The sequence below is a fragment of the Pavona decussata genome, unplaced genomic scaffold (assembly GCF_977016875.1).
Source record: "Pavona decussata unplaced genomic scaffold, jaPavDecu1.1 SCAFFOLD_21, whole genome shotgun sequence".
Lineage (NCBI taxonomy): Eukaryota > Metazoa > Cnidaria > Anthozoa > Scleractinia > Agariciidae > Pavona > Pavona decussata.
The window spans coordinates 436,632-463,703 of NW_028145444.1; the positions used below are offsets into that span (position 1 = coordinate 436,632).

The window sequence follows — 27,072 nt, forward strand, 5'->3', positions numbered from 1 at the left end:
GCGAACTGTATGAGAGTGTTGATCTGATCGAGCGACAGCCAAATCACCAATCCTCGCATCGTCTAAAGTTAAAGTTCTTGTTCCAGAAGGCAACAAGGGTTCTCCATGAGCCCCAGTACTGTTTAGGTCGGAAGTGTATTGTCATCAAGTATTACTATTTAAAAACAGTAGCTGAAGTTCACGACAAAAGATTTAGAAGCCCCGAACTTGAGAAAACAGGCCAGTGAGCAAAGCACGCCAACCAACGCTGCCCGGAGGGGTGGGGGGGGGGGGGAAGGGGTACTCCCATAAATTTAAGCCAGGTGACTGCCGTTAACCTTGGGATGAGACAAACGAAAATTGATACCCTATTTAAGGCCCAAACCCGAACAATGACACCCTATTCAAGGGAAAAACAAAAACTAAGAATTAAATGTCGCAAACGGCTTTAATTCGATCCTGTAACATCGGCAAGCATAGAATACTAGAGTAAGCCTAGTTTAATAGCATGCCATCATAACCATGGAACATCTTTCAGAGAAGTTTGTTCACTACCCGGGGGGGGGGGGGTACTCCCCGGAATTCTTGGTGGGGGTGTGCCGCCCGGGTCTTCAAATCCCGACCCTATTTCAGACCTAAACATGCCATTTTCCACACCGGTTTTCAGACCTGACCTCTAAAATTCATACCCGTTTTCCGACCTGATAATTATAGACGATGAGAAGTCCAAAGACTACTGCAAAGCTGACACAACGTAATATATTTTAAAACAATATTAATAATTATGCATCATTGCCGAACGGAAGTTGACGCAAGGAGTAAAAGTAAGCTGGAATGACATAGTTTATCTATTTCTTTTTCGCGCTATCAGTTAGTCGTTCCAGTTACGTACTGAGAAGAAAAATATGTTTGTAAGCTTTCGTGAATGTTCCCCGCCCCAAAAACCTGACCCGATTTCAGACCGTAATTGTCAAAATCTATACCCTTTTTCAGACCAAAACGGCTCAAAAACCATACCCTTTGGGGCGGCACATACCTATATACCTTATATAGGGGAGAACCCCCCCCCCCGGGGGTTCACTACTGTGACAGTGTTATGCTGATACAACTTAGGTACCCTATCTAAGGATCACACCGGGAACACAATGCCGACACGTGCAGAAATGATACCCTTTAAAGATCGAGACTCTCAAAAACCATACCCTATCGGGCAGCACATACCTTTCTAGCCCATATATGGGAGTACCCGCCCCCCTCCCCCCCCCTCGCGCAACGCTGTCGCCAGCACAACCCGCTCATTTTTGAATACACTTCTTAATAAGCATGTTCCACTTACAACGATGTCCAAGAGGCAAGCTAAGCAGTTTATTATACCCTGGATAACAAGGGCTAAAAACAATCTATAAACTTGAAAAATACTCTATTTTACTCGGGGATATTGGAAAATATAAACTTTACAGTAATAAGATCTCAACTCTTTCATGCTTGAGTAGAAAGCGCGATTATCACGCTTGTTTCCTGGGGGAGGGGGGGGTGGGGGGTCAAAAGATATCCTTTCGGGGCTGTCGCAAGGGCTATCTTTATCTCCAGCAAAATCTATTATTATGCAGCGGCGTACTTGAACAAATCGTTTTCAAAATCCGCACCATTAAACTCACACTTGGTTTTGCATTCTTTGACGCACTTTAGTAGGCCTTGACCTTCCACGACCACTTCTTTAGTTTCTTTTTGCTGATTCAGGCTGCATCCCCCGTGTAGCTTTCTTGATTTTTTGAATTGTTGATCTTCAACAACTGTCTGTGGAATCGTTTTCCTTTCCACTTTCGTCTATAACTTATATTTTAATTTGAACTTCTTCCACGTCGGTTTGCAAACTGCTGCAATCAGACGTTTCTGAGCTTTCCTGAATTGATTTTGGAGCGCACAATGACAAAATGTGACACCCTGATTTTCCTGAGAAGGGGGAGGGGGGAGGGGAGAGGGGATCACCTTGCCCTGCTACCCCAAGAGTGACCCTACCTCTTATGTAAACGAAACTGCAAAATACAGTGTACGTAGGGGAGGGCAAACCTAAGAAAGTGCACCGCAATGTAACCACTAAACAGTATAAAAGGGTAAATATCCTTCGACATTGAAGCATGCACAAGTTCTTCCAACAGTAAAATTAAATGCAAGGCTGATCGGACAGCTAAAATAATTTTATTGCCCAATATTTCGGTTAGACAATACTAACCTGCTTCAGCGGCGGCAAAAAGCTAAGTCTTTTAGCTTAGCTTTTTGCCGCCCCACTCACTTAGCTTCACTTCGCCGCCTCACTTTACTTTTTGCCGCCACTGAAGGTTAGTATTGTCTAACCGAAATATTGGGCAATAAAATTATTTTAGCTGTCCGATCAGCCTTGCATTTAATTTTACGTTTTATTCAACATTGCTGATCCTGATCTACACAAAGATCCGGCTTCACTTTGCTGCTGTTTGTGCAAGTGGTTCCTGCACTATTCAAGAGTTACCTTATTCCAACAAACCTAACAGACCCGAGGAATTATCTTCCAATCTCTTTACTCATTATTTTTAACAGGATTTTGATTGAGACTAATGTCTAAGCGCGCGCCCTCTTCTTAAAGACAAGAGAGACGACTGCAGACGAGTAAGTGAGAAAGCTTCCATGACAACAATGTGATAGACAACATCCCCCCCCCCCCCCCTCCTCACGCCAAACACACAAACCCCTCTCAAACTTTAAACAGTTAACGTTCCACGGCCCGGATCGAGGTAGCTCCAGCAAGGAGAGAAGGAATAGTCAGAAATAGTCTCTGCTTTTTGCCAATTCCGATCAGTAACCCAACAAAAAAGAAGCCAACTGCAACAAATATGAACAGCCATTTTATTATCATATTGCCGAAGGACTGGACGGGAAAACAAAGCCGAGATTAAAAAAAAAATTCTTAGTTTTAAAAGATAAGGGCAACATCGCTTTCCCTAGTCTAGAAGGACAATGTTACCTTCAAAGCAAAAGCCAAAACTTCAGTCCACTCCGTACAACGGCCAAATGACCCGGGGCTTGTTCAGTACGCTAAGAAGTCTGGGACCCTTTCGTTCATGTTCAAGAGTGAGAACTTAAAAATGACTTACAGTGATATCAATGCGGTGTTTGAAGGTCGCGCGCATTTTATGGTAATTTTATAGAGTCGTCGCCTTGTACAATATTAGCCAGCCATTCATAGCTAAAAAACAGGAAATATTAAGAATTTACAGTTAAAAAGACAATATCTGTTGACCTTCTTTTGGAGGACTTGCTCTTGATGGCGCATAAAAACATTTTACAGAAAACGTTTGGAAATAGTGTCGCGTACCAACTCTCACTGAGGACTACTGCATAAATAACGCAACCCCAAGAATCGCAAATACCAGGCCGCTGAACATGGCCCAAGACTTGCTTAAAACCCTTTCAGAAGTTCGACGTGCACGAATCGTTAGAGATTTAAATCTAAAATCGTCCTCCTCTCCAGCCCCGGCCGCGACCGCGATTTCGTCCTCGAAATCCTCCGCGACCTCTGCTTCCTTCGGGCATGCTTTGTCCTTTAACAACGCCGTTGGACGCCCCCGTGCGCCGTCCGGGCGGCGTATACACGGTGATCGTGTTTGACTTGGACTTCTTCGGTGATTTCGTCTCGGGAGGAAGATCGAACTTTATTGGTGTGATTCCGGCTCGTTTTCGCCTGGGAAATAAAAACAGAAAGAGAAAATAATCAGGCGCTGCAAGGATGTAAACACGCTTCGCACCAGTTGTTGTTGTTGTTGTTTTTCATCATCATTATTATCATTGTTATTATTATTTTTTTTCTTTACAAAAACATTATGCTTGAAAGTAGTCTCAGTTTTTTTTTCGCAATCTAATAATTAAAAAAAATTATTACTGAAATTTCGCTTGAAAATATTATCTTTTTTTAATCGACATGAATTGTCACGCCATTTAAAAACAAAATCGAAGCCATTCCATGAATGAAGTCAAGAAATTGACATGGTATAGAGGATAAATAAATAAGGCATCTGTCCAAGTGTCAGGTCTGTGCGGCATTCCGTCCTCGAGTTATTTGACAAAATGTTCCACATAAATTTATAGAGCTTAGTATGGAGACGCCATGTTTGTGTCCCTCTGAGGGGCACAAACATGGCGGCCGGAAATACGAAAAAACATCTGGAGTTCACTTTTGCCAGAAAAGAGGTTTGTTTGCCCTTGTGAATTTTTGAATGTTTAGATCAACATTTCTCCTCAAACTCAAATTGTTTAGAATGATGAAAATCACCCGAAGAGTCATTTTTAAGATACGGAAAAGCTCTGTCACGGCCATCCTCCTGATGTCACGAACGATGGAAACTCGGAAATTGAAACTGTTCTATTTTCAAAAGGAAGCACGACATCGAACTAAGAAATTGTGAACAGACATATTTCTAGGTAATCTTTCCTTGAATGAAGGTAAAAATTTTGTAGGCCTCCCTGTTTTGAATTCTAGAATTTGGTGACGTCACGTGAAAACCGAGAATAGGTTTTTAATAGCTCTTTTTGTATACTTTTGACTTGTAAATAGCAATTTGTATGGAATATTTTAATAAAGATTATTATTATTATTATTATTATTATTATTATTATTATTAAAAAAATTATTATTATTATTATTATTATTATTATTTTTATTATTAAACCTACCGATTTTTTTCCAATGACCGAATATTATCCGCACATATTTTAATAACAGTTGTTTTTCTTAAGGATCTTATTTTTATTTCCAAATATTTTTTAGTCAGAATGTGATCATATGATTTTTATTACAAATAAGAATAGCATTGTAACTTTGACATTTGTTTTTTTTTCTTTAAAAAAAATTGTGCTTGAAAGTAGTTTCTTTTTTAATCAAAATGAATTGTAAATAGGTTTTAATAGTTCTTTATTCTACTTGAAACTTGTGAATAACAATTTGATTGGAATATGTTAATAAAGAGATTATTATGATTATTTATTATTATTGTTATTATTATTATTATTCCACTAATATTATTATTCCACTATCAAGAAAGGGGAGCAATATGCCAAAACCATGTCATGGATCAGATGCCGAATTTCATTCGCACTGTTAAGATCCGCACTCGTCTGTCTTAGAGGTTCTAAGAAGGAGAAGAATTCAACGTGACATCAAGAACGCGGACATTGACATTGAAACTGCAGAAGGGGCCATTTGAGAGATGCTTATTTTGTTTATTTTTTTTCTTTTCTTTTTATCAAGTGGAACTGATTTTAAAATGCCGAATTTAATTTTTTTAAAAAAAACTTCATGACATCTGTTTTTTTTTTTCGTTTTCTTTACAAAAACATTATTGCTTGAAAATATTATCTTTCTTTTTAATCGAAATGAATTGTGAATAGTTTTTTTTAATAGCTCTTTTTTATATACTTTTAACTTGTAAATAGCAATTTGTGTGGAATATTTTAATAAAGAATTATTTTCATTTTTATTATTCCACTAATAAAAATTATAATAATAATAATAATAATAATAATAACAATAATAATAATGAAAATATTATCTTTTTTTTAATCGAAATGAATTGCAAATAGGTTTTTAATACATAAATAAAATAATAATGATAAGTTTATTATTTACAAGAATAAAATCTACTAAATACAGTTTGATTCTATTAAAACCTGAGTGATTTTACAGTTTGCTGTCATAAAATTGTAAAAAATCAACATCTCATATATAACAGCTAATTTATATTGGTTTGGTTCAGAAGATAAAAGAACAATTTCCACTGATGTAATAAAAATATATAAACCCTCATAAAAAGAATATTCTAAATAAATGCCCAGTCACAGTGTTTCCAATCATACTCTAAAATGAAAAAAAATCAGAAACCTCTCAATCAACCCATAATAAAGTTTCTATAGCAGTCTAGGAAAGTCCAGCTTGGCCGTATTATTATTAATAATAATAATAATAATAATAATAATAATAATAATAATAATAATAATAATAATAATAATAATAATAATAATAATAATGATTTTATTAACGTGTCAAGCAACAGTCTAGCAGAGGGGATTCCCACTGCTAATAGGGGACACCTTACTTTCTAAAATACAATCTTAAAAAATAAAAACAAAATAAAAACAAAAAACGAATTAATGATAACTCACTAACATACCAACTACTAAATTCTATTCATAATTATCAAAATTCTAAAATAATGTAAGTAAAACCGTTATTACGAATTGCAAAGGTAGCAGCTACTGCGTTCATCTAAGATGTTACTTAGATCAAGACTGTGATCCGCGTCTTAAACTGTTTAAGACTGCAGCCGATCTGTGATCGAAGTGTTCCCATTTATTTACATTATTTTGAAATTCACAAAGTATCTCTCTCTTTATTCTCCAATGTCTGTTGTAGTTGCGAAGTCCACTCGCCGATTTGGATAAGAGCCCAAGAAATCAAGTCGCACTAAAACCACATTTTTGTATCGGTCTACTTCCGGCAGTAGAACACTGTATTTAATTATATATTGCAGACGAGTACTTTAAAATGTACTGAGCAGTGTTTTCCTGTATGGTGGTGTTCATCAAGAAGGTTCTAAATTTGCAAACTAATTGTTGCTGATTTCAGTATGAATGTTACCGAGAAAAGAGAGGGAGGGAGATCACAGCAAAGGCCATGACTACAAGAAGATCAACTGAATAAGGCCCAAATGAGTAAGTGAATGATCATCGCAGTTTGAACGGGATTCGAACACAATACCTCTGCGATGCCGGTGCAGTGCTCTACCAATTGAGCTATCAAGCCAACTGGTGGCTGGTCAAATTGTGAATTCGTAATATACCCGAAGAGGTTCTGAGAGAAATGTATGAATTTTCATATACAGAAGTCACTTTCATGAATATGCCCCGCAACCCAACAACCAATATCACGATCTATCAACAGATTCTTGATAACCTGGAACTACGGACAAAACTTCATGCGACAATGGTGCGAGGGAAGCTATTAAAAGAATTTTTACAATCGCGTTTCCGGCAAACCGCGGCGGCAAACGTAAGATTCGCGTTGATGTATTCTTGAAAAAAAAATTGAGCACGCAGAATAGAGCAAAACCACACAATTTTACCGAGAGTCTGAAAACAGCGAGCGACAATTGTGGTCACATAAATAAGGTCACGCACTGGATCATTTCCGCCGTTTGCCGAAAACGTTATTCTGAATCTTTTTATTGTTATCAATTTCATTATCGTTATCAACATCAACTAACACTACTTCTCATTCGCCTGGGGTAATTTGAAATTCAAATCGAGTACATGTATGAGACCAAGTCACGGGTCACGCATCACTTTGTATGTAAATTGAATGCAAACTATACACTTCCTGAACAAGGTTAATTTAAATCAAACTGTTGGGTTTCGTTAAGTCCAACATTCTGAGAAGATAAGAACAAACATTTGCACCCATTACAATTCAACTGCCCTTATTTTGCTGACAGAAAACGATTTTTGCGGATTACAGAGAACTGAGACTGTCAAGCTTGGAACACGCATTTGGTAGACATGTCGAAAGCCAATCATTGCCATCGTACTCGGAAGAATATGGCGTGTTGTTTTTGGATGTACCAGAGCATGAATCAATGATTGCAGGAATCGCTCTGAACGCTTCAGCGCTGGCTGATTCAGCGATCCTTCTTCGGATGTCTGCCAGCCTTCCTTGAAGTCGCATCACATCCAGATTGTATTCTAACGTTTCGGCCATTTCTAATGCTTCCTCAGCAACAGTTTGACTTTCACGGAACTTTGCCAATTTGTAAAACAAGTCCACCTTAGCAATCAGTCGCTGGATTTTTGTTCCTCTTGTTTCTTTGCTGCTATAATGTTCAGTTTGAAGAGTTTCCAGACTTTTTCGACCTTCCTCGACCATCTTCTGGCTAACGCTGTTGCTTCTGGATAAACTTGTCTCGCAATGAAAACTGATGCTGGCCAGTTTGGATACCGCGAGATGTTGCTTGCGCACATATATTTGGTTACGATCTAAATAAAGACACAAATCAATGCAACTCTGAAACAGCTTCTTGGCTTCCACTGCAGCGGGGTCCTTAGGTCTCGAACCCAGCAACAACGAAGTAGTCTCTTTGTATAAACTTCCTTCTTCGTAGAGCAAGAACACAACAGGTAGGCAAGGAGGGAAGCCAGACGCAATCTTCCGAGCGGTCTTCAAGCACTTCTCTGTCTTTCCAAGCAATTTCCTTCTTCGGTACAGCGTGGCGAGGTAACAATTTGACAGAACTTCGAGCAGAAGTCGAATTGGACCGCTACTCTGTTCAATCTTCTCCACCGCACGATATACCGTGTCTTCCGATTGCTGCAAATCTCTCTTTAAACTCAACACGACACTTTTCTCCAGCAAAATGATGATTTCACGAGCAACATCACCGTCGGTTTTTAAATGCAATAGTTCTTGAGCACGGTTTTCAAACTCAGCCCATCTGCCATTATACAACAGTGGATGTAATGGAGTTATACAACTGTGGTAAACCTCCAGTGCTCGCTGAAAGTTGGAACTGTTATTCTCCAAAGGCCGTTCGTTTAGAGTTGGGTCTCTCCAATCGTCACCCGAGCTTGAAGTGGAATGTGCTGAGTTGCATCGCTGTCTTTTAATCCGCTTCCGCTTACTTTGTTTATTCCTTGGATTTTCAGTCGCTGTCCCAGGGCAAAACTTCCTTTTTTCGCAAACGTATTGACGATGATGTGGCTTATGACGACTCTTCCGGACTGCGAAATACTTCAATATGGATTCCAAGTAAACAGTGGGAGTGCTTCCTTTTGCTGGGTTCTTGTTACAGGATGCAAGCCCAGTGGTGCTGCTTGGCGCAGGAGAAGACACATTTATTACATTGTTGTCTCCAACTACCACTGTCCCAGAATTGTCTTTTATATTCACAACAAACTCCGACCTGGAGGAAGGCGAGGAAAGCAAGTCGCTCGGCGATGTGGCTGGGACACGTTCATTTAAAGATGTGTTTTCGTTTTCACGCGTTAGATTTGCCATACTCCGGGGAAACTAACTTTCAAGGAGTCGTCGGAAAGACCACGTCTATCACCAACATCAAAACTCTGCGCAGAACTAACTAGAGGGGTTAAAAACAAAAACAACAAAATCTTCTTGCTCGTAATTCTTCACTGCTTTCAAAACAATGTTGACGTAATGATCCATAAGTCACGTGACAGAAAAAAAAAAGCGGAAATGGTCTTTGACCGTTTGCTGTAACAACATTTCGAGCAAAAGAGAAAATGTACAAAACACAAGCCATATCTTCATACATCATTAAACAAGTTTCCTTGAAGGAACAATCTTCAAGAGTTTCATTCGTTTGTGGAATGTACAAATAAATTGTTTAGAGCTATTTGTTCTACCTGTTTCCCAGAACTCGGCAAATCCCATTGAATTCGGCTGTTATTACAAAGCTGCCCCTGGTTAATCCAGGATTAGCTTGATCGGGCTTTCAACACCTGCGCCCTGGTCAGGGTTCGAACCCGCGGTCTCCCACTTGGCAACTTAGGTGGTGATTATTTGTACCACACGATTCGGTAAATACTGCAGTATTCAAACCAAACAAGCTCAAAATAACGGTTAATGAACATAGAAAACCATCGGAGGCGAAAATGAATAAGCCTAAGATCAAGTAAAGATACGAGCACTGCAGATGTGATAGTACTACAACCCCGTCAAATAAGCGGAAGGAAGGTGAGAGGAAATCACAATAGTCACGCATGGCCGGCGTTTAGCTTATGTCACGCTATATGCGGGTTTTGGTCACGACATTTCATTTTTACATGCGACGTGTATCAAAAAACAGGATTCCTATATTCTTTATCAGTAAAACAAAAAAAAAAAAAACAAAAACAAAAAACAAAACAAAAAAATAAAATAAGAAAACCCAGAAGACATGTCACTCAACAACTGCCTTCTTCCGTCACGTGATGTCTGTGTTTTGGTTTCATTTTCATTTTCAATATTATTACGACACGAAACACAACGTTCGACATTTGTGTGCAACAAGCTGAAGACAAAAACGCCAAAATATATCCGAGTCAGCTCCTGCGAAGAAAGAAGCGACAAACAGCGTTACAGTCAGCCCTATTCTTCATTTTCCCTGGAGTTGCTGAAGGCTTTCTTTTTTCTACGAAGCCGTAAGCAAGCAAGTGCGTAAATCCTGCGAAAATGGCAAACCAGAGTGGAACAAACAACATCACGGAAGGCTTGCCAACAACAGCGGGTTGTTCATATCAGTATGTTGTGAATGTGTCGAACAACTCTGGGACGGTGATCGTTGGAGACAACCACGTTGTGAACCAGAACGAATCTGCAGCGAGTACCACATTTGTTGTTGTTTTGAGCGAGGCAACACGACTGGACGATGAAACACAACAAAGTCACGATCATTGCGCTCAATGTTTGTGCGAAAGATCTTCAACAAATGACGACGGTGTGGCGGCGACATGGGAGTCGACTCCGAACGTGAACAAGCAGCAACATCGCCAGAATTATAAACGGGGAAAAAGAAAGGATGATAAGCATGTTCATGAAGTGAGCGAATATATTAGGAAGAAAAAGAACGACCACAAACGGATGAAGAGACAGCGACGTGATTCGCGGTGCTCCACCGAAAGTTCAGCTGCATTGGATGAGGGCACACGAGACACGACGCTGAACGAGCTTGCCCTTGAAGTTGATGGCTCGGACAGTTTTTATCGAGGGCTTCAGAAATTCCACTCTTGCAGTTTGGTGTTGCACCCTTTACGCGATAATGGCCGATGGGATGAGTTTTATCGTGCTACCCAACAACTTTTGGACCAAGCCCCCGGTGACCCGATCCTGAAAAGCATAATTTTACTCGAGAAAAGCGTGGCGCTGAATTATCAGAAAGAGCTGGAACCGTCAGAGGACATGTTAAACGACGCGGTGAAGGACATTGCACAGATAAGTGGCTCGGTTCGGCGACTTCTTGAAGTGCTGCGTAACTGCTACTTCGCTGGGCTCTACCGAAGAAAGAAAATTATGCTTGGCAAGACGGAGAAGTGCTTGCAGCTTGCAAGCAAATATGTGTCTGGCTTCCCATCATCTTGTCTTCCTGTCGCGATCCTGCTGTACGAGGGAGGATGCTACAAACGAGATTTTGCTGCTATTGGCTCGAAGAAAGAGCCTGCCATGAGTGAAGCCAAAGAGCTTATGCAGCAATGTGTCGATGTATGTGTTCGACTGGATCCCAAGCAAGTATATGTTGGTAAACTGCACTTTGCCATTGCCAAAAAGGCTAACATAAATCTTCAGTGTGAGACAAGTGCATCAAGGAACGAATTAATCGACAAAAGCAGCCTCGTAGAAGCCGGGGAAAGTCTGGATACCTTGCAAAATGAAGATTACAGCAAGATGGTAGTGTCGAAAGGAGCGAAGATCCAACAAATGAAAGCAACAGTGGATTTGTACTACCGCATCGAAAAATTCCCCGAGGCTGAAAAAATTGCGCAAGAGGGGTTGGAAATCGTCGAAAAACTGAATTTCAATTTGGAGAAGCAGCCTTTTCAGGAAAGACTGACAGACATCCGCAGGAAAATGACAGAAACAATGTGCAATGGAACTTTCAGAGATAGTCAAGAAATCATCGATTCTTCTTCCGGATCGCTATCTTCCAAGAACTCTTCCAATTCCGAGAACGAAAACGTCTAAAAAGTGTCGAGAACTCGTTCATAAGGTATGGCAACCATAATTTTATTGAAACGTTTGGTGCAATCATCAGTCTAAAAATTGAAACTTGTTGCTTATCCTATGAATGCCTGACCGGATGAATGAAAACGGAAATATTAAATTCTTTTTGCAAGCACGATAGCGTATACACTGAATCAAACAGGTTGTGTTTGGTTTAACCAGAACGTTACGGAGCACGGAAATTTCGGTCGAATTCGGCAGATGATGTGACTAGTTGCTTTGCCAATCACCGTTGTTTGCGAGTCATTGGTTGTTGGGATAAAATTGCTCTTCAACGGTATTATCCAATCATATTTGATTATTTGTCAATATAGTCTTGCCATTGGCTAGTAATGATACTTTGAGAACATGATTTTGAATAACTCATATATAGCTTTTACATTGACTTCTTAAGCACATTGCATTTATTTTAAATTATCTCAAATATTTTTATTCGAATTTTTGACTCTTTCCTTTTTGTCATCTTTAAATTTGTATTGTGGCTGAAAAGCGCTGCATGTTTCAATTAACTCAAACACAACCTGATTGATCCAGTGGTAATATATTAACGATATTCTGCTTATCACTGTTGTGGTTTTTCCTTGCTTTTTGGGAAGTCGGTATGTGTGTATGTATGAGCGGTACAACTGCATTTAGATAATTTTGACTTTGAAAATTGTGTTAAGGAGAAGCTAAGGGTGCTTCAGAGAGTTTATTTTAGATTGTGTGGCTCTTTTGCGATGTTAGCAGTAACCTAATTGAGCGGTTTTCTCTTCAGAATTAAAAATGATAATTGCCACTTAAGTTTGATGGAGATAGCGTTTCTGTTTTAACTCTGATAATGGCATTTGCCAAAAACGCTGCTTTTAGTAGCGTATTTCTTTGAACATAAATGGGTGGCAACAAACTTGCACTCTAGCAACCTCAAAAAAAAATGATAGGAAAACCCGTTGCCTTTAGCAGGCGTACCTTTGTCTTGTAAATTATTTTATTAGGCAAATTACTTTTAAACAGTGACAACAGCAGTTTTAAGAGAGGCTAGTCAAGAAACACTTTCAAGAACAATGTTTCTTTTTAACCTTACTTAAACTGACGGAGCAGAAATGAGTTAATTTATTAATGATTGACAACAATTATTAGTATTAGTTTATTATTATATTGTTCTTACTTTTTACAATGTAAATAGCTTTAATTACTTAGGTACAGGTCCACGTCAATTCTGTAAGCTGCTGTTAATTTATATGCTGTGTATAAATAAATGATATTGATTGGTTGGTTGATTGACTGACTGAATGATTGATTGACTGACTGACTGACTGACTGACTGACTGACTGACTGACTGACTGACTGACTAACTGATTGGTTGATTGATTGCTTGATTGACTGACTGACTGATTGATTCACTTACTGACTGATTGATTGCCTGACTAATTTACTGATTGATTGACAAAATGATTGAATGACTGACTGACTGATTGTTTGATTGATTGCTTGATTGACTGACTGATTGATTGCTTGATTGACTCACTGACTGATTGATTGATTGATTGATTGCCTGACTAATTTACTGATTGATTGATTGATTGATTGATAAAATGATTGACTGACTGACCGACTGACTGACTGCTTGATTGATTTACCTCCAACATAGCTCCTTCATCTGGTAAGTTGGGGGGTGTCTGGTTGTGTGGATGAAAGCTACCTTTGCTATTTTATTCACACACAAACTCAACAAACTTACTTCTCATCAACAAGTGTGTTTTTTTCCTCTTTTGTTGATACAGATGTGGATGATGGGGTCTTTGCCTACAAAATTTCAAAACAAAACTTATGTAACTAAAGTTCCTTTTCCAAGTGCACTGTATTAGGGGTGACTATTGAGGTGATTTGAATATTGTGTTAAAAAATTGATCTTACCGGAGGCTTCCATGACAACGTGATAGAACTCTTAAAAGAGGGTGGATTGTGAAACAAGTCCTGAAAAAGACCAAGAGATGTGCACCAAACAAGTGCAAAAATTAGAAAGACACCACATGAAACAAACCCCATAACCCCATGATCCTGTGGAGAACATTGTTGAAAGCCTAACATGTCATAATTAATTTAAACATTTCAAAAAGAACACAATGTTTCAGTTTGGACAACATGTTTCGGATACTTCAGTATCCATAATCAGTTCAAGGATGTTTACAAATTTGTGACTTTTATCATGTTTTATTATATAAAGCAGGTACTAAGGAAGTGCTAATTATAAATTGTGCTGCTACAAGAATTTGCTAATAATCAATTCATTTTACTATGACACTAAGAAAACCGTGAACACTGTACTAGAAATATTTCTGGAAGTTTGTTACATTAGGAAATAAAACCACTCAGGCGCAAAATGGAAAAAAACAAACAAAAAAACAAAAAACAAAACACAACCCGCAAGTTGTAACAGGAATTATTTTTCTGTTTTTTTCTTGTGGTTTAATTTTGCCTCTGATTGATCACAGACCAATAAACATTTAAGAAATAATAATTTATTCTTAGTGTTCATAATTTTCTTAGTTTGACAGCAAAATAGACATGTCTTTGTCATAAAGTTTATATGGTTTCTCTGAACAAATTCCTTTTTTCGCTTTTTCTGTGGCAGGTGGGGGGGAGGGATGGTGGTTGAAGAAGGAGTGGGGTCCCCTTCTGCAGTTGTCTCTTGCTTTTAAACAATGAAAAGAATCCTCCAAAACGAACAAATGATGAATATTACAGAATTTATATGAGACGTACTCTTAAGGTGTGAGTAAGTCTGAAAAGTACTTATGAATTTTTGGTTTTATCTGAAACAGAGTTAATATGGCAGTTTGGACACCATGAAGAGATTTGAGAGATGATGTTTCAAGTGTAAACCCTTCGTCAGAGCGCATCAGGCAATTGTGGGTTGTATGTGGTTTATAATAGTGAGCGGTGGAGCTACGCTATTAGTGAGAGCAATGTAATGTGGAAAACAAGAATAAATTAGTCAAAGGAATTTAATATTTGTTGATTCCGTGGGGATTAAGAGTGCCGATTGTACTTAAACAAAGAACTTTAACTTGTAGCACCTTACACTGCATCATAATTTATGTACCTTAATCAGAGCATTGATATTAGATGTTGTCCTAAGGGCTACAATTTTAATTTTATTCTCGTCTTCTTGAAGGGCAGGACCTGTCTTGCCTTGGAGCGACAACCTCAGCTGTTTTATGTACACTTGACAACCTTGAGCAAAGTACTGAAGCCTGAAGTAAAATATAAATAACAACCATAGTAAACAAGAAACAAAACTGATGGCAGCCTACAAACAAGATGCATGTACAACTGTAGCTACTAGGCAAAGTTGAAATCACAAACACATCATTTTTACAGGAAGTCACAAACTTGAGTGAAATACCTGTATGGTAGAATACTATAATCACTCAAGTAAGGGTCATGACAGGTGGTTTGAGCAATAAAAACCTGCTACAACTTTGCTTACAAATAATTCTGTACCTAAGTCGGAAATCCTTTAGACGCTCCGCTGCAGTTGTATCAGTCAAAAATTCTGGCTTCTGAAAATTAAAATAATAAGTACACTTCAATATAAATAACATTAGTTTTCTGGTGTTTTTGACTTGCAAGTTGGGTTTGTTTTTGTGTTATTCTTTGCGAGGAAAATACAGAATAGTGTGACTGGAAAAATAATGTGAAAATAACAGTTTCCAATAGCTCAAGAACAAACTGTTCACAAGTATGCAGTTAAGGGTCATATATCCCATAGGCTGACATCTCTCCTAAGTGGACACTCATGCATATAAAGGGTTTTGTCTAGAGTGTGGCATTGCGGGATTACCACAAATATATGTCAGTCGTTACTCTATCGAGACTCAACCGCTACTTGGTTGATTTCTTACTTTTTAGCATTGATGTATCAGCTGATAGTGTTGATGATCTATCAGTGGCCTACTGGTTATCTATCAGTGATCTATTGATGATGTATCATTGTGATGGTACTGTAACATAGGTAGTGGCTAGTGGCTTTAAAATGAATTTGCAAGTTTCATTTGCCTTGTCTACGTCAATGTACTCACCTCTATTTAACAAGTAGATTATCCCAGTATCGTCCGAGACTCTGCCAACATACTTACCAAGTGTTGAACAAGTATTGGTAACGTATTGGTATACTTTCGGTTATGTTAGATTATTATCATTAATGGATCATGCAAATTTTCCAGTAGTAGACATCAACAACAAAACTAATAAAAACCACCTATCTACAGGGAAAACATCGGTTATGAAAATAGGCAGAGTGCCATACACATTGATTACCTTTTTAGCAAGTTGGTGAAATGCAAAAATAAGACATTCTACATAGGAAAACTGAAGTTTTGGTTCAGCATTTTCTTCAGAACTTTTCTCTTCTTCCTCTCCTGGTGGCAGAGGCATGTATTCCTGAGAAGAAAAACACAATGAAGTTAGGATTTATTTATCTCTTTATTTGATTGCCAAGGACAAGTTACAGGAAAGAGTAATACAGACAAAGTACATAGCTCTTACCTGAGTTAAATTGGCAAGGAAGCCTTAAGAAACTACAGAATCTTATGAAATTAGGCTTCCTCATCATTCATAACACGTTTCAAGTTAAAGCATGGATTTAGTGGGCAAGTTTATATTAAAATATTCAGCTCGTTGAACGATAAGGTATTGTTTGAGAGATTGCTTGACAATGGTAATATTAGGTGAACTGATAAATATAAGGTCGTAAGGTAGGGAATTCCAAGTCTTGGGCCCCTGGTGGAGAATTGTAAAATGTTTTACGTTGTTTCTACAGGGGTGAGACTGACCTAAAAATGATTGATACAATATCTACACTGTACAGCACTTGTCATGTGCATTCATGTGTTCAGTTGGGAATTGCAAAGGCTAGCAAAGTCTTTCCATAAAGTAGAATGGTCAGTGAAGATAATTCAAGTATATATAAACCTTAAGTATAAACCTCAGTCACTTTGCACTTACACTGTGGGGTCTCATAGTGGGTACAGCTTTTGTTCTATCCAAGACATTTTGAATTCTTACATTTCTCCATAAATACATGTAGGTTTGGGTACAGGTTGTACTTTGCTCTAAAACTGAGCACTGGAAGGTCATTGTGCATGACACATAACTTAATTGTTTTTGGACTTGGCTACAGGCTGAATGATGGGTTTGTTCAAAATGCCATAAATCTCACCAGCAACAAGTTGTAGATGGGTTCAATGGCTGCATTTATATTGTCATCTGTCAGACCATGAGGTGACATTTCTGCACACAATTTCAACATCTCAAGCTTGATATCATCTCCGTCTGAAGCAACCAACTCATTTAACTTTGGAAGAACACTCTCCACAAGGTAGGTAAAAAAAGTTTGCGCTGATGCTCCTTTCTGCCATGAAACCAAACAAAACAAGATCAAAATCTACTTTCTCCTATAAAGTTTTCCTATTCCCTTGGGGAGACCACAAGTTGCTGCAGCTAAAGATAGCTGAATCCCATTCCACTGACAGTTGAACAAAGTTTCATGCAGTTAAATGCAATTTAACTAAGTAAACAACAAAGAAAAGCTGGCATTCATCGGACAGTCAGCAGTTCTTGGAGGTTAGCGCATGTGCAGAGCACCGCACTGTGGTAGCGTGTTTAAGTGTGGGGGAGCGTAGCAGATTTCTGAGGAGTTTCTGGTCGGTTTTTCTTGTTTTGTTTTTTTTTTGCTCTCAAGTTGCCCAGTTTTTCTCCCTACTGTCCTTACTCTCATTGTCATCAATGAGAGAGCAGACAAAATTCTTTACATATTTTCATGGCTTGTTCAACGAACAACAGTCTCGTAATCTTTGACACAGTAAAATCCAACAGATAAGGTCACTTTTTCACCATAAATAAACATGCTAAATTGTAAAGTAACAGCAATCAGCCACTGTTCAAAACAAGACAGTAGTCTCAGGCCAAAAACTGAGAAGAATGACTGTGTGACCTGATCATTTGAATGGTTTTAAAACTTTGGACAGATCCACCTCTATTGATCCCTGGAAATTCATCGCTGACTGCCTGCCTTTAAAAGTTGTCTGATCAATGCTTAGGGTGTATAATCTTACCACAAAGTATGGAATTGCTTGTCTTGCACAAGAAAGGAATCTCTCCACTACATCAGCATCAGTGGGCTGTAAAAGTCAACAGAAAAAATGCCACGGCAAAAAGAGTCACTGACAAATCAGAACAGTGTGTCACACAAAATATCAAAATATTGCAAAACTATTTTCTCTTTTAAAATCTTTTTAGATAAAACGGTAGCGATATAAAACATGACCTTTCAGCGACAACATGTTATCTTTTAAAATCATCAACTGAAGTTAAATGTATTTAGTTTCCAGTGATAAAAAAATATACCTGGAAAGGCTGGTTTAGTTCAGCTTGTTCTGCTACAATGTCTGCAAGTTCCTGATGGGCAGTAGCCATTACTTTTAGAGAGGAGAGGATGGCCATAAAGGTGCGAAACTCTTCCCCAGTGACATCTGCCATGGCCTACAACAAAACATCAACAGCTTGGGAACACAACAACATTACTTTGATAAACAGACACTTAAGGATGTGCCTACTTTTATTATTGTCCATACATTCTGCGCATCTCGAGATATTCAGTTTTCCTATGGCATGGGTGGTGCTTACTAATACAGGGATATTTTTGCACGGTTTAAAACTATGCGGAGAAAGCAGAACTTAGCAAGTCCTCTTGGTATTTAAAAAGAAAATTGGGGTAACCATACATCTTTCAGAGATAATAAAGCTTCAATTTGATTAAAAAATGCCATACATTGGTTGGTATTTTGGCACTTGTTAGAATAATTTATTCATCTTTAATTATCTCTAAAACAAAATGTGTTGTTACCCCCAATTTTCTTTTGGCATTCCAATAACCCTTGCTAAGATCTGCTTTCCCCGCATAGTAATAAACTGCGTAAAATACCTCTGTATTTGTAGGCACCGTCTTAAAGGGGGCACTGTCACGGAGATTTAGCTGTATTTTAGTCAAGACTATGCAAATATTTCATAAAGAACCTTTTCTCTGATACGAAGTTGCTCTTAGTGCACCAGGAGACAAATATTAAGTGATTAAAAGGTTTTTGGTGATTTCTCCAAAAAAACACTGGACAAACTTGAAGAAATTCACAATTTTTTCAAGCTGCAATCCATTTCCATCCTAGCCATCTGCAGTGAAAGATAATTAATACTAGTTTCTGTGCATTAGTAGGGTTATTGTTAACAAAACTGAAACATTATTTTAACATTTCCATCTATGCAAATATGTTTTTTGGCTAATCAAAGTGATGCTAAAAATAGGTGACATTTGAGGTTCTTTAATTACTCAAAGCTGTTGCCTAAGAAAATTTCAAGGAGCCAACAAGGCCAAAGCCCAAGGAGTTAGGAGCCCAACAAGAGATGTGTTAAGTGCTGCTGCAAAAAATTTAGGTAGCAGCCTTGTTACTGCAACCCTGCATAGGAAACTAGCTCAGTGTTGAATGAATGGGACACGTCATCTTAGTTGATAAAATGGGGAATAAACTACTACTACTACTAAAAATATGTTGAACATTGCAAGGCAAGGCTGTGACCTCAGATGTAAAAAGGGTTTAAACACCATGAACAGGACAGCATGGTACAAGTGTACACTGCGCCTTTCATTTTATTAGCCGAGAGATTCTCATCACCAATCACAGCCTTGTGGAAAGAAAAACACCACTTGCCATAAGCCTAGATAAAGAACATGATTGAGTAATTTACAAGAAAGCATACAACAGGTGTAGTCATTATGCAATGCACTGTACATGTACACGTAAGTGCAATTGCAAAATGTACAGGCCTAAGCTAAGTTTTAACATAATACACAAAACATTGTAAAATGTGCCAGAAACCAGGGTATCAGCCAAATATCCAGTATTTATTTAACACCTATGTAGGTTTTTCCATTAGAAGCCAGCTAGCAGAAGTGTACCGCAGCCTACACTACCTCTCACTGCCACTAGTACTTACTAAGTATAGGACATAAAAAAGAAACAAAACTTTGGCAACATTATTAATGCAACAAAGATTGTGAACCATTCTTACATATATGAGCATACATAACATCACTCAATGTTTTGCCTGGAATGCTAAAAATTGTATTTCTGAACTCTCAGATTTCACATATTCTTGGGGAGCATTCCCTCCAGATCCTCGAGGGGGGAATCCACACCCACCTATAGTATCACTGGTGGCCAACTACAACCAAACTTACTGAAACACCTGTTAAAACACCTGTTATTTCATGGCAAAAATCAACTCAACCAAATCAACAAGAACAAAATGGTAAAGTTTACGTCCACCATCTATTGAAATTATTTTGTTTAGGAATGCATAAAAATTTATGGAAATGACAAACAACCCCATTCAGTTATACCACCACTGAGTATTGCTTCATTGTACAGTTGAGTAGATTATCAATAGTTGTTTTATTTTGTGCTTTGGAAGACAATATGATTGCATAACCATGAACAAAAAATAAACTTTTTGGTTGCAAACCCTCTCAAAAAATATATAAAATATATATTTGCTTTTATCAACAGAATTGATACGGTAATTTGGCCACCATAAAGTTAGCCCTTTGTCAGAGCACATCGAGCAAACTGGATTCGCTATGATGAAGTGCTAACACTCAAAACATCAGCACTCTAATCACTCAAATCTCTTTACATTGGCCAAATTACCTTATCAACTCTGTTGTTAAAACTAAATATTAATTTCCAATCCCTCACCATTGCAGCACTACAGTTTCTTTAAGAAACTAACCGCTGTTTGAAAAAAGTAATAGCTTCCCCACAACTTAGGCAAATTTATGCCAAAATTGTTGCTTTAGTGATTGAAATTGCATGTTTTGTCTCCCAAGAAGCAACATGACAAGGTACAATGTAGCTTAGTTTGGAGTGGTACAAAATGTGACCCTATTTGGGAAAACCGGGCTTAACGAAAATAGCGTTTTAATGCATTTTCAATGAATTTTAAATGCGTTGATAATGCATTACAACACGTTGATAATGGTTCTCAACGCATTTGTAATGTTATTCCGTCCATTGTAAAAACGTTGACAATGTTAGACAAATGCTTAAGAATGGATGAAAATGTTTCTCAACGTGTTGGCAACTTTTTCTAACGTTTGATCCAAATGCTGCACAAAACGTTGAAAACAAAGAACGTTCGGCGCCCCGTTGTAACAAAGCTAAACACATTGTCAACACAACCAACAGCGCTTTGTTCACAATCACCAAATTCAATTGAACATCAAAATTCTGCATCTGAGGGAAATTGATTTTGTTTAATTAATAAAGAGCAATTTGCTGCGACTTACATTAAAACTTTAGCAAAGCAACAGCCGATATCCGCCAGAAATAAACACGCAGAAAAAGAAAATATTGGTTACGGCGTGATTTGTTTGACGGTTTGCCTGCAATCTTGTCATTGATTAGTTCAATAATTTTTCTGTCATGAGTAGCAAGTGAAGGCATCATCATAAATACTTAATAATTAATACTAAATAGGAGTGACATTTCCTGAAATGCAATCTTTTACCAAGAGCGACGAGGCAAGGCTACGTTGATAAATCTTCGTCGAATGCGTGGTGTACGTGACTTGGGATGATGATTTAAGAACGATCAAAATTGCTATACCATAGGTTGCATCTAATCGTGAACAGCTTGAAGCATTTCAAAGACTTTTTGAAGCTTTTTTTTTCAAAGCCAATGAAATCGAACAGTTTACTGAAAATTTATTTATTTTCCCTGGTGATTTTATACAAACATAACGAAGCAGACACTGAGGCAGACAAGTTCGTGCCACATGTTATGGCTCGTTTTTCGCCTTTTATTTTTATGGTGTTTTATTGCAATGGTTAGCGAACTGACCGTTTTGATAACTTGACTGCAAAAGGGTTTAATCTGCACTAGTCTAAAAGCAATTTTAGGAGGGCCGCAGAACAAAATTTATTCAGTATCAGCAGATCGCGCGTGCGAGATGTTGACATTCCTTTGTTATCCATGTGCCATTGGGTGTGTTTTCACGAGCGATTTTTCAAGTCGCTTAGCGAGTGACAACCGGAAATCTCGTGAAAACAGTTGCTTTTCCAACTCGCATAAAATTAAGCGAGTTGGCAAACTTCAATGCAATTGTCATTAAATTTAAGCCACCAAACCAGGTAGCTTAAGCGACTCGGCAATTAATTTCCGCCAATGAGAAGGAGCTTGCGGTCATTTATCTGATAAGCTCGTCAAATCGTAAAAAGAACACGCCTGTTTGTATCTTGCCGTAAGAGATGCGGTCCAACCGAATTGCAAACGAATTGGAGCGTATGTCTAGAGATTCGAAAATGTTCTCGCCAAATATTATCGGCGTACTGGTTTAAAACCATATGTTCGAACCAGAATTGCGGCCTCTAAAAAACCCATGCAATTTTCCTTCTGCGGCATATCTTCCTCTGCAATTGCAAAAAATACGCCTCTACTCTTCTTCTCCTAGCTCTAACTAATAGCAATCTCAAACTTTGATGAAATCGGTTCCCTCTGTTATAAAGCAAGCGCATAAACACAGAGAGAAGAAGGACGAACTAGCGAGCGCCGTCTGCATCTCCCGCCATATTATTCAAATTGATTTATTCGAGCGCGTGATCTCCTCAAATTACTAGAATGAAATATAATCTTACTCGTGAAAACACCCATCAACTTTAAGTCGCTTAACGAAGTCGGTAAACAAAACACCCTCAGGAATGTTAAGCGAGATATCCGGCGTCGTGAAAACACATCCATTCATTCATGTTTTTTTAAAGGAGTCAATGAACTGCAAACTGTGATAAGCTGTGAAAATCCTACACTGCACAGTAAATGTATATACACGTACACAATATCTCTTGTCAAAACGATAAACAATAAAGCATAACACCTACAATAATATTAAAGTTTTTCACAAAGGAATGGTTAATTTGAATGCAGTGAAATTTGAGACTCGGTCGATTGTTCAAATCGAATGTCATTTGAAACACACGCATGTAGCAGTCTTTTTACCGCTACAATTTCGTTCAGCACCGTAAGAACAGAAGCCAAAAAGGTATTAAGTAACAGCAGCCATAGTTTCGCTACGCTTAGCTGCGTTCTCTGCAAAATTACAGGAAAACTCCATGAATTTGATGTTTCTGCTCAAATTCAAATCGACACGTACATGCTAGAGTTGCTTGCGCACGTGCTAGACGGTTCATGTAAAGATTTAATAACAACAAATAGCATTGGTTCTATGAATGATTTCAAACGACCGGCTGTTTTATTCAACGCGTTGTCAATGTTTGAAAACGCATTGACAATGTTTTCAAATCATTTGAAAATGGACTTGCAACGCATTTTAGTTCTGTTGAAGAACATTGCCAATGTTTCAAAACGCAATGGAAATGCTCTTCAACGCATTTTCAATGCGTTGAAAATGCATTACAACGAAAAAACGCTTCAACGCTATTTTCGTTAAGCCTGCTTTTCCCAAATAGGGTCACAAATAAAATCTCATAATTACCTTTTTAATCTCCTCAACGAGGTATTCCTCTGTTTCATGTGAGGGATGCAACACTGCCTTGCCATATTCTTCCACAACACTGCTTAAAAACTTGATAGCACTTTCTCTGGAAACTTCCTCGCCACTGAGAATTTGTGAAAATAGCCCTCCAATGGTTCCTGGTCAAATCACAAAATGAGTGAAGAAACAACACAAGTCAACTTGCAAACAAGAGATTTCTCAGAACAATACATGTAATTATTAAAAGTTTTCACCATAAACACTGCTTAAATTCTTGCCTTAAGAACATTTTAAGATATACCTTTTGGCTCCATTTTAAACAGTGACGTGAGTGCATTTTTGACGATAGTTAGTTCAGCGGGATCCTCTGAAGGAGAAAAGCAACAAACCATGTGAGTAGCTATGAAATTTCTAGTGTAGAAATAAAGACTAACATCACAAGGAAGACAGAAAGAAATATGGGAAGGAAATTTTGAGCATGGCATGTGCTGACAAGTATGTATTATTCAAATTTCAATCTTCTAGATGTAGTGGTCCCAATAACAGAGACAGCCTTTTGATATTACAAAGAGAGAATACCTGATTGCAGAAGTTGTGTCAGTACATCAGCAATTCTCGGAAGATGTTCTGGCGTATCCTTACAGAGATCTGGTAGGCCTTTTATTGCTTGTCGTCGAATCTGATAAGACATACAGAAAAGAAGTACAGAAAAGCCTGTCAGGTTTATAAGCTAAACTTGCACAAAGTTAGGAATGGTCTTTACCCTAAGGGACCCCAAAACACTGTTCAAATTAACATCCAATGTATACTGACACAACTTTAACTCATTCCCTTCACACCCTGTAATCTATCGAGCGTCTACGATCGATAGCGCGAAAATTCGTAGAAAATTGGCGTTACATCCGGTTGATGCCATATTTGGCAAATAGGAAGTCTACAAAATTATCCAATCACTGGCCGAGTTTTATCACGATCAGTTGAATAAATTTTGCGTACCGAATGTTTATTTGCATAATTAACTATAAGCGTGATGGCGTCGTCTTCGAACAGAGCGTATGTTGAGGAAATCAGCCCAGAAGAAGACACAGATTTTGACTACGAAGGAGATAGCGGTCCAGAAGGCATGTCAAGTGATAAGGAAAGTGAATTAGATCGGCTTCTCACCGATGAAGGCGAAAATGAGAGGTAAGCGAGCACGAAACTTTTACATACGACGCCACGCAGTTCACACGCAACAGAACATATGTTCTTGAATTTGCGGGAAAATATGATTTGTAGCCGCTCGCTACGCTTGAATTCTTGCTTTCTTCATCAGAAGATCTTAGTTTTACACTGAGTTAACATTTGGGAGTCAATAGCTCGGTAATTTTGGTTAGAATTTTCGTTTTGGGCATCAGGGTAATAAGATACGATGTAGCGTGTGTGTGACGCTGAAGTCTAAAAATGCATTCCGTTGCTATGGAAACGTAGATTTTTATTTGATTAGATGGTTATCAATAAAAATTTGTAATTTATTTTGTTTTTGTTCTTTCTCCACCAGATTTGGAGGAATTGTAGCCAATACATCAAGGAACATTTTCTTTTTTTACTTTTCTTTGCAACCAGACCTCTTGGTCATATTTTATGTATTTTGTGAAAATTGTTTGCATAAATGATGCTGATTTATGATAATTATATTTTTTTTGTGAAACATTGTGAGCTCCTTTGGAGACAAACTTTTTTTCCCTGTAAAGCCTCATCATTGCTGATTAAAATGATGTATAACTTTTTACTCTCCTGTAAATAGTTTTCGAAATATTAAATAAAATAGGAATGTGGTCAAAATACGCCTGTTTTTGCTGTGAAGAGAATGAGTTAAGGGGCACTGTCACAGCGATTTTGCCGTATTTTGGTCAAAACTGCTCAAATTTTATGACAAAGAACCTGTTTTTTTTTTCATGAAATCGCTCTGTCAACTACGAGAAGAAAATACTAAGGTTTTTCTCCTCGCACGATAAAACTATATCAGTTTTTAGTGACTTTTCTAAAATACACAGGAAGAACTTGAACAAGTTGGCCAATTTTTTCAAGTTGCAATCCAATTCCATCCAAGCCATCCGCAGCCAAACATGATAAATGGTACTTTCTGTGCACTAGTAGTGTTATTGTAAACAAAACTTCACCATTATTTTAACGATTCTATTGAAACAAATACGTTTTTCACCTTTATAGTGACACTAAAAATAGGTGACACTGCCCCTTTAAGAGGTATGTAGCTCTAATAACATATTTATCCCTAATCCGTCGACTGAGGCTGCTAACCAATCTTTAGTTATCCTGAGGATGTTTTGTGGAATGATCTAGCACATGCAGTAAAGAAAATATTAACTCACTTACCTTTTAGGTCTTCACTTCCAAAAATATTATTTGATTTTGACAAATAGTAGCTTTTGTTATCATAAAACATTTATTTCTGTAGGCTTGATGAGATAAGATTCTACTTTGTGTAGGGTTATTATTACCACGGCCCTCTGAAAGAGAATTTCTAATGAATGAATTTGTCTTTGCAATTTTGCTGATTTTTGGAGTACCGGGTTTTTAAATAAAGCTTATGATGGAATCCTTGTAACATCTGCAAAAAATTATGGTTGCAGGAAAAATATTCTAGTTAAGAACATTCCTCCTCTGGTGCTGTGCCTTGACATGGCATGGAAGTTCAAGTGTCCTAAAGCAGCCCCCAGAGCCATGCTGACAACAGCTTCAGCTCCAGATAGGTTCAACCAAGTTTGCTTGATCACTGAGCGGGTCCTAACAAACAGTACGCTGGAACTCCGGGACTAGGAAATGCAACAATTACTGAAACCTTGGAAATGTTGTGGCCTTATTAAAATATTCATACCAGACAAGTATACCGAGGATGAGTGTAAACATTATAAGAAGGTTTTACACTCTTAGACTTTTACCATATTATCCTCGTCCTCGCATAAATCCAACATAGCGTCAATGGCATTTTCTTGCAATTTTGGAAAGAACTTGAAGAATCTCGTGATGAATTGAGAGGCAAGCCTCTTCTCTGCTTGTGAACTCTTCACAGCGGCCAGAATCAACAAAAAAGCATTCTCGTGCTGTAAAAACAAGAGTTTAAAAATAGCAGCCGTTAAGTTTGAATTGTAATGTAATTATGTCAAGAAATTCGCGTTTTGACGTCCACGTGAAAGGTGCAAAAAGGACGCCATGTTGGAAAACGTTCTCACCTCTCCTGCTTTTTCTTTGGCATCTGCAAGGATTCCAAACTGCTTGTACAGCTCTTCAACACCTGACATACTGAGACGCAGTGCCAAATGGGAAGGAAAACAGATAATTAAGTAGTTTTGCACAATAAAAAGCGTCTAAAATTCGAAGTCTGTGCTCGGTGGCGGTCGGTCGTGCTTGGAAGCCGCGCTTTTGGCTTCGCCGAGCCGCGAGGTGGACCTCACTTTCATGCGTCAGGACAGCGGTTTTCCGTCTGAAAGTCTCATATTGGGAGCACTGTACACTGTAGGGAGGAGGGGGTAGAGTAAAAAATTCTGAGGTGGAAAGGCTATTGTAGTTTGTGACTTAGCAAATATTGAATGTAAATTTCACTAGTAAATGTAATTTAAACTAAACCATGTAACCTTGAAAGCTTTTTATTCCAAAAAGATTCATGAATTTGTGTACGATAATTTCTTTTGCGTCCCCATCCCTGAGAGAGTGC

General features: G+C 38.1%; 2 protein-coding genes and 2 long non-coding RNA genes across 4 annotated transcripts in view; 3 read left to right on the plus strand and 1 right to left on the minus strand.

Annotated features, from left to right (window-relative positions):
* Positions 1-2,848: 2,848 nt before the first annotated feature.
* LOC146486059 (apoptosis inhibitor 5-like) lies at positions 2,849-26,785 on the minus strand. Its single transcript, XM_085097892.1, has 14 exons — positions 26,591-26,785; positions 26,300-26,461; positions 23,937-24,036; positions 23,659-23,724; positions 23,358-23,515; positions 18,165-18,299; positions 17,873-17,938; positions 16,978-17,169; positions 16,077-16,199; positions 15,261-15,319; positions 14,860-15,010; positions 13,671-13,730; positions 13,495-13,559; positions 2,849-3,697 (listed from the first exon to the last, which is right to left on the minus strand). Exons 1-14 carry the CDS (start codon positions 26,657-26,659, stop codon positions 3,466-3,468), a joined length of 1,638 nt encoding a protein of 545 aa, XP_084954018.1. The 5' UTR covers positions 26,660-26,785; the 3' UTR covers positions 2,849-3,465.
* The window catches only part of LOC146486060 (uncharacterized), a 65,067-nt gene continuing 41,698 nt past the window's right edge, over positions 3,704-27,072 (plus strand). The window contains exon 1 of the long non-coding RNA XR_014859764.1: positions 3,704-4,525. This is a non-coding gene — a long non-coding RNA (uncharacterized LOC146486060). The remainder of the gene's footprint in view (positions 4,526-27,072) is intronic.
* On the plus strand, positions 10,219-13,032 carry LOC146486061 (uncharacterized). Its single transcript, XM_085097902.1, has one exon. It carries the CDS (start codon positions 10,229-10,231, stop codon positions 11,732-11,734), a length of 1,506 nt encoding a protein of 501 aa, XP_084954028.1. The 5' UTR covers positions 10,219-10,228; the 3' UTR covers positions 11,735-13,032.
* LOC146486062 (uncharacterized) lies at positions 24,373-25,210 on the plus strand. Its single transcript, XR_014859313.1, has 2 exons — positions 24,373-24,542; positions 24,898-25,210. It is a non-coding gene; the product is annotated as an uncharacterized LOC146486062 (long non-coding RNA).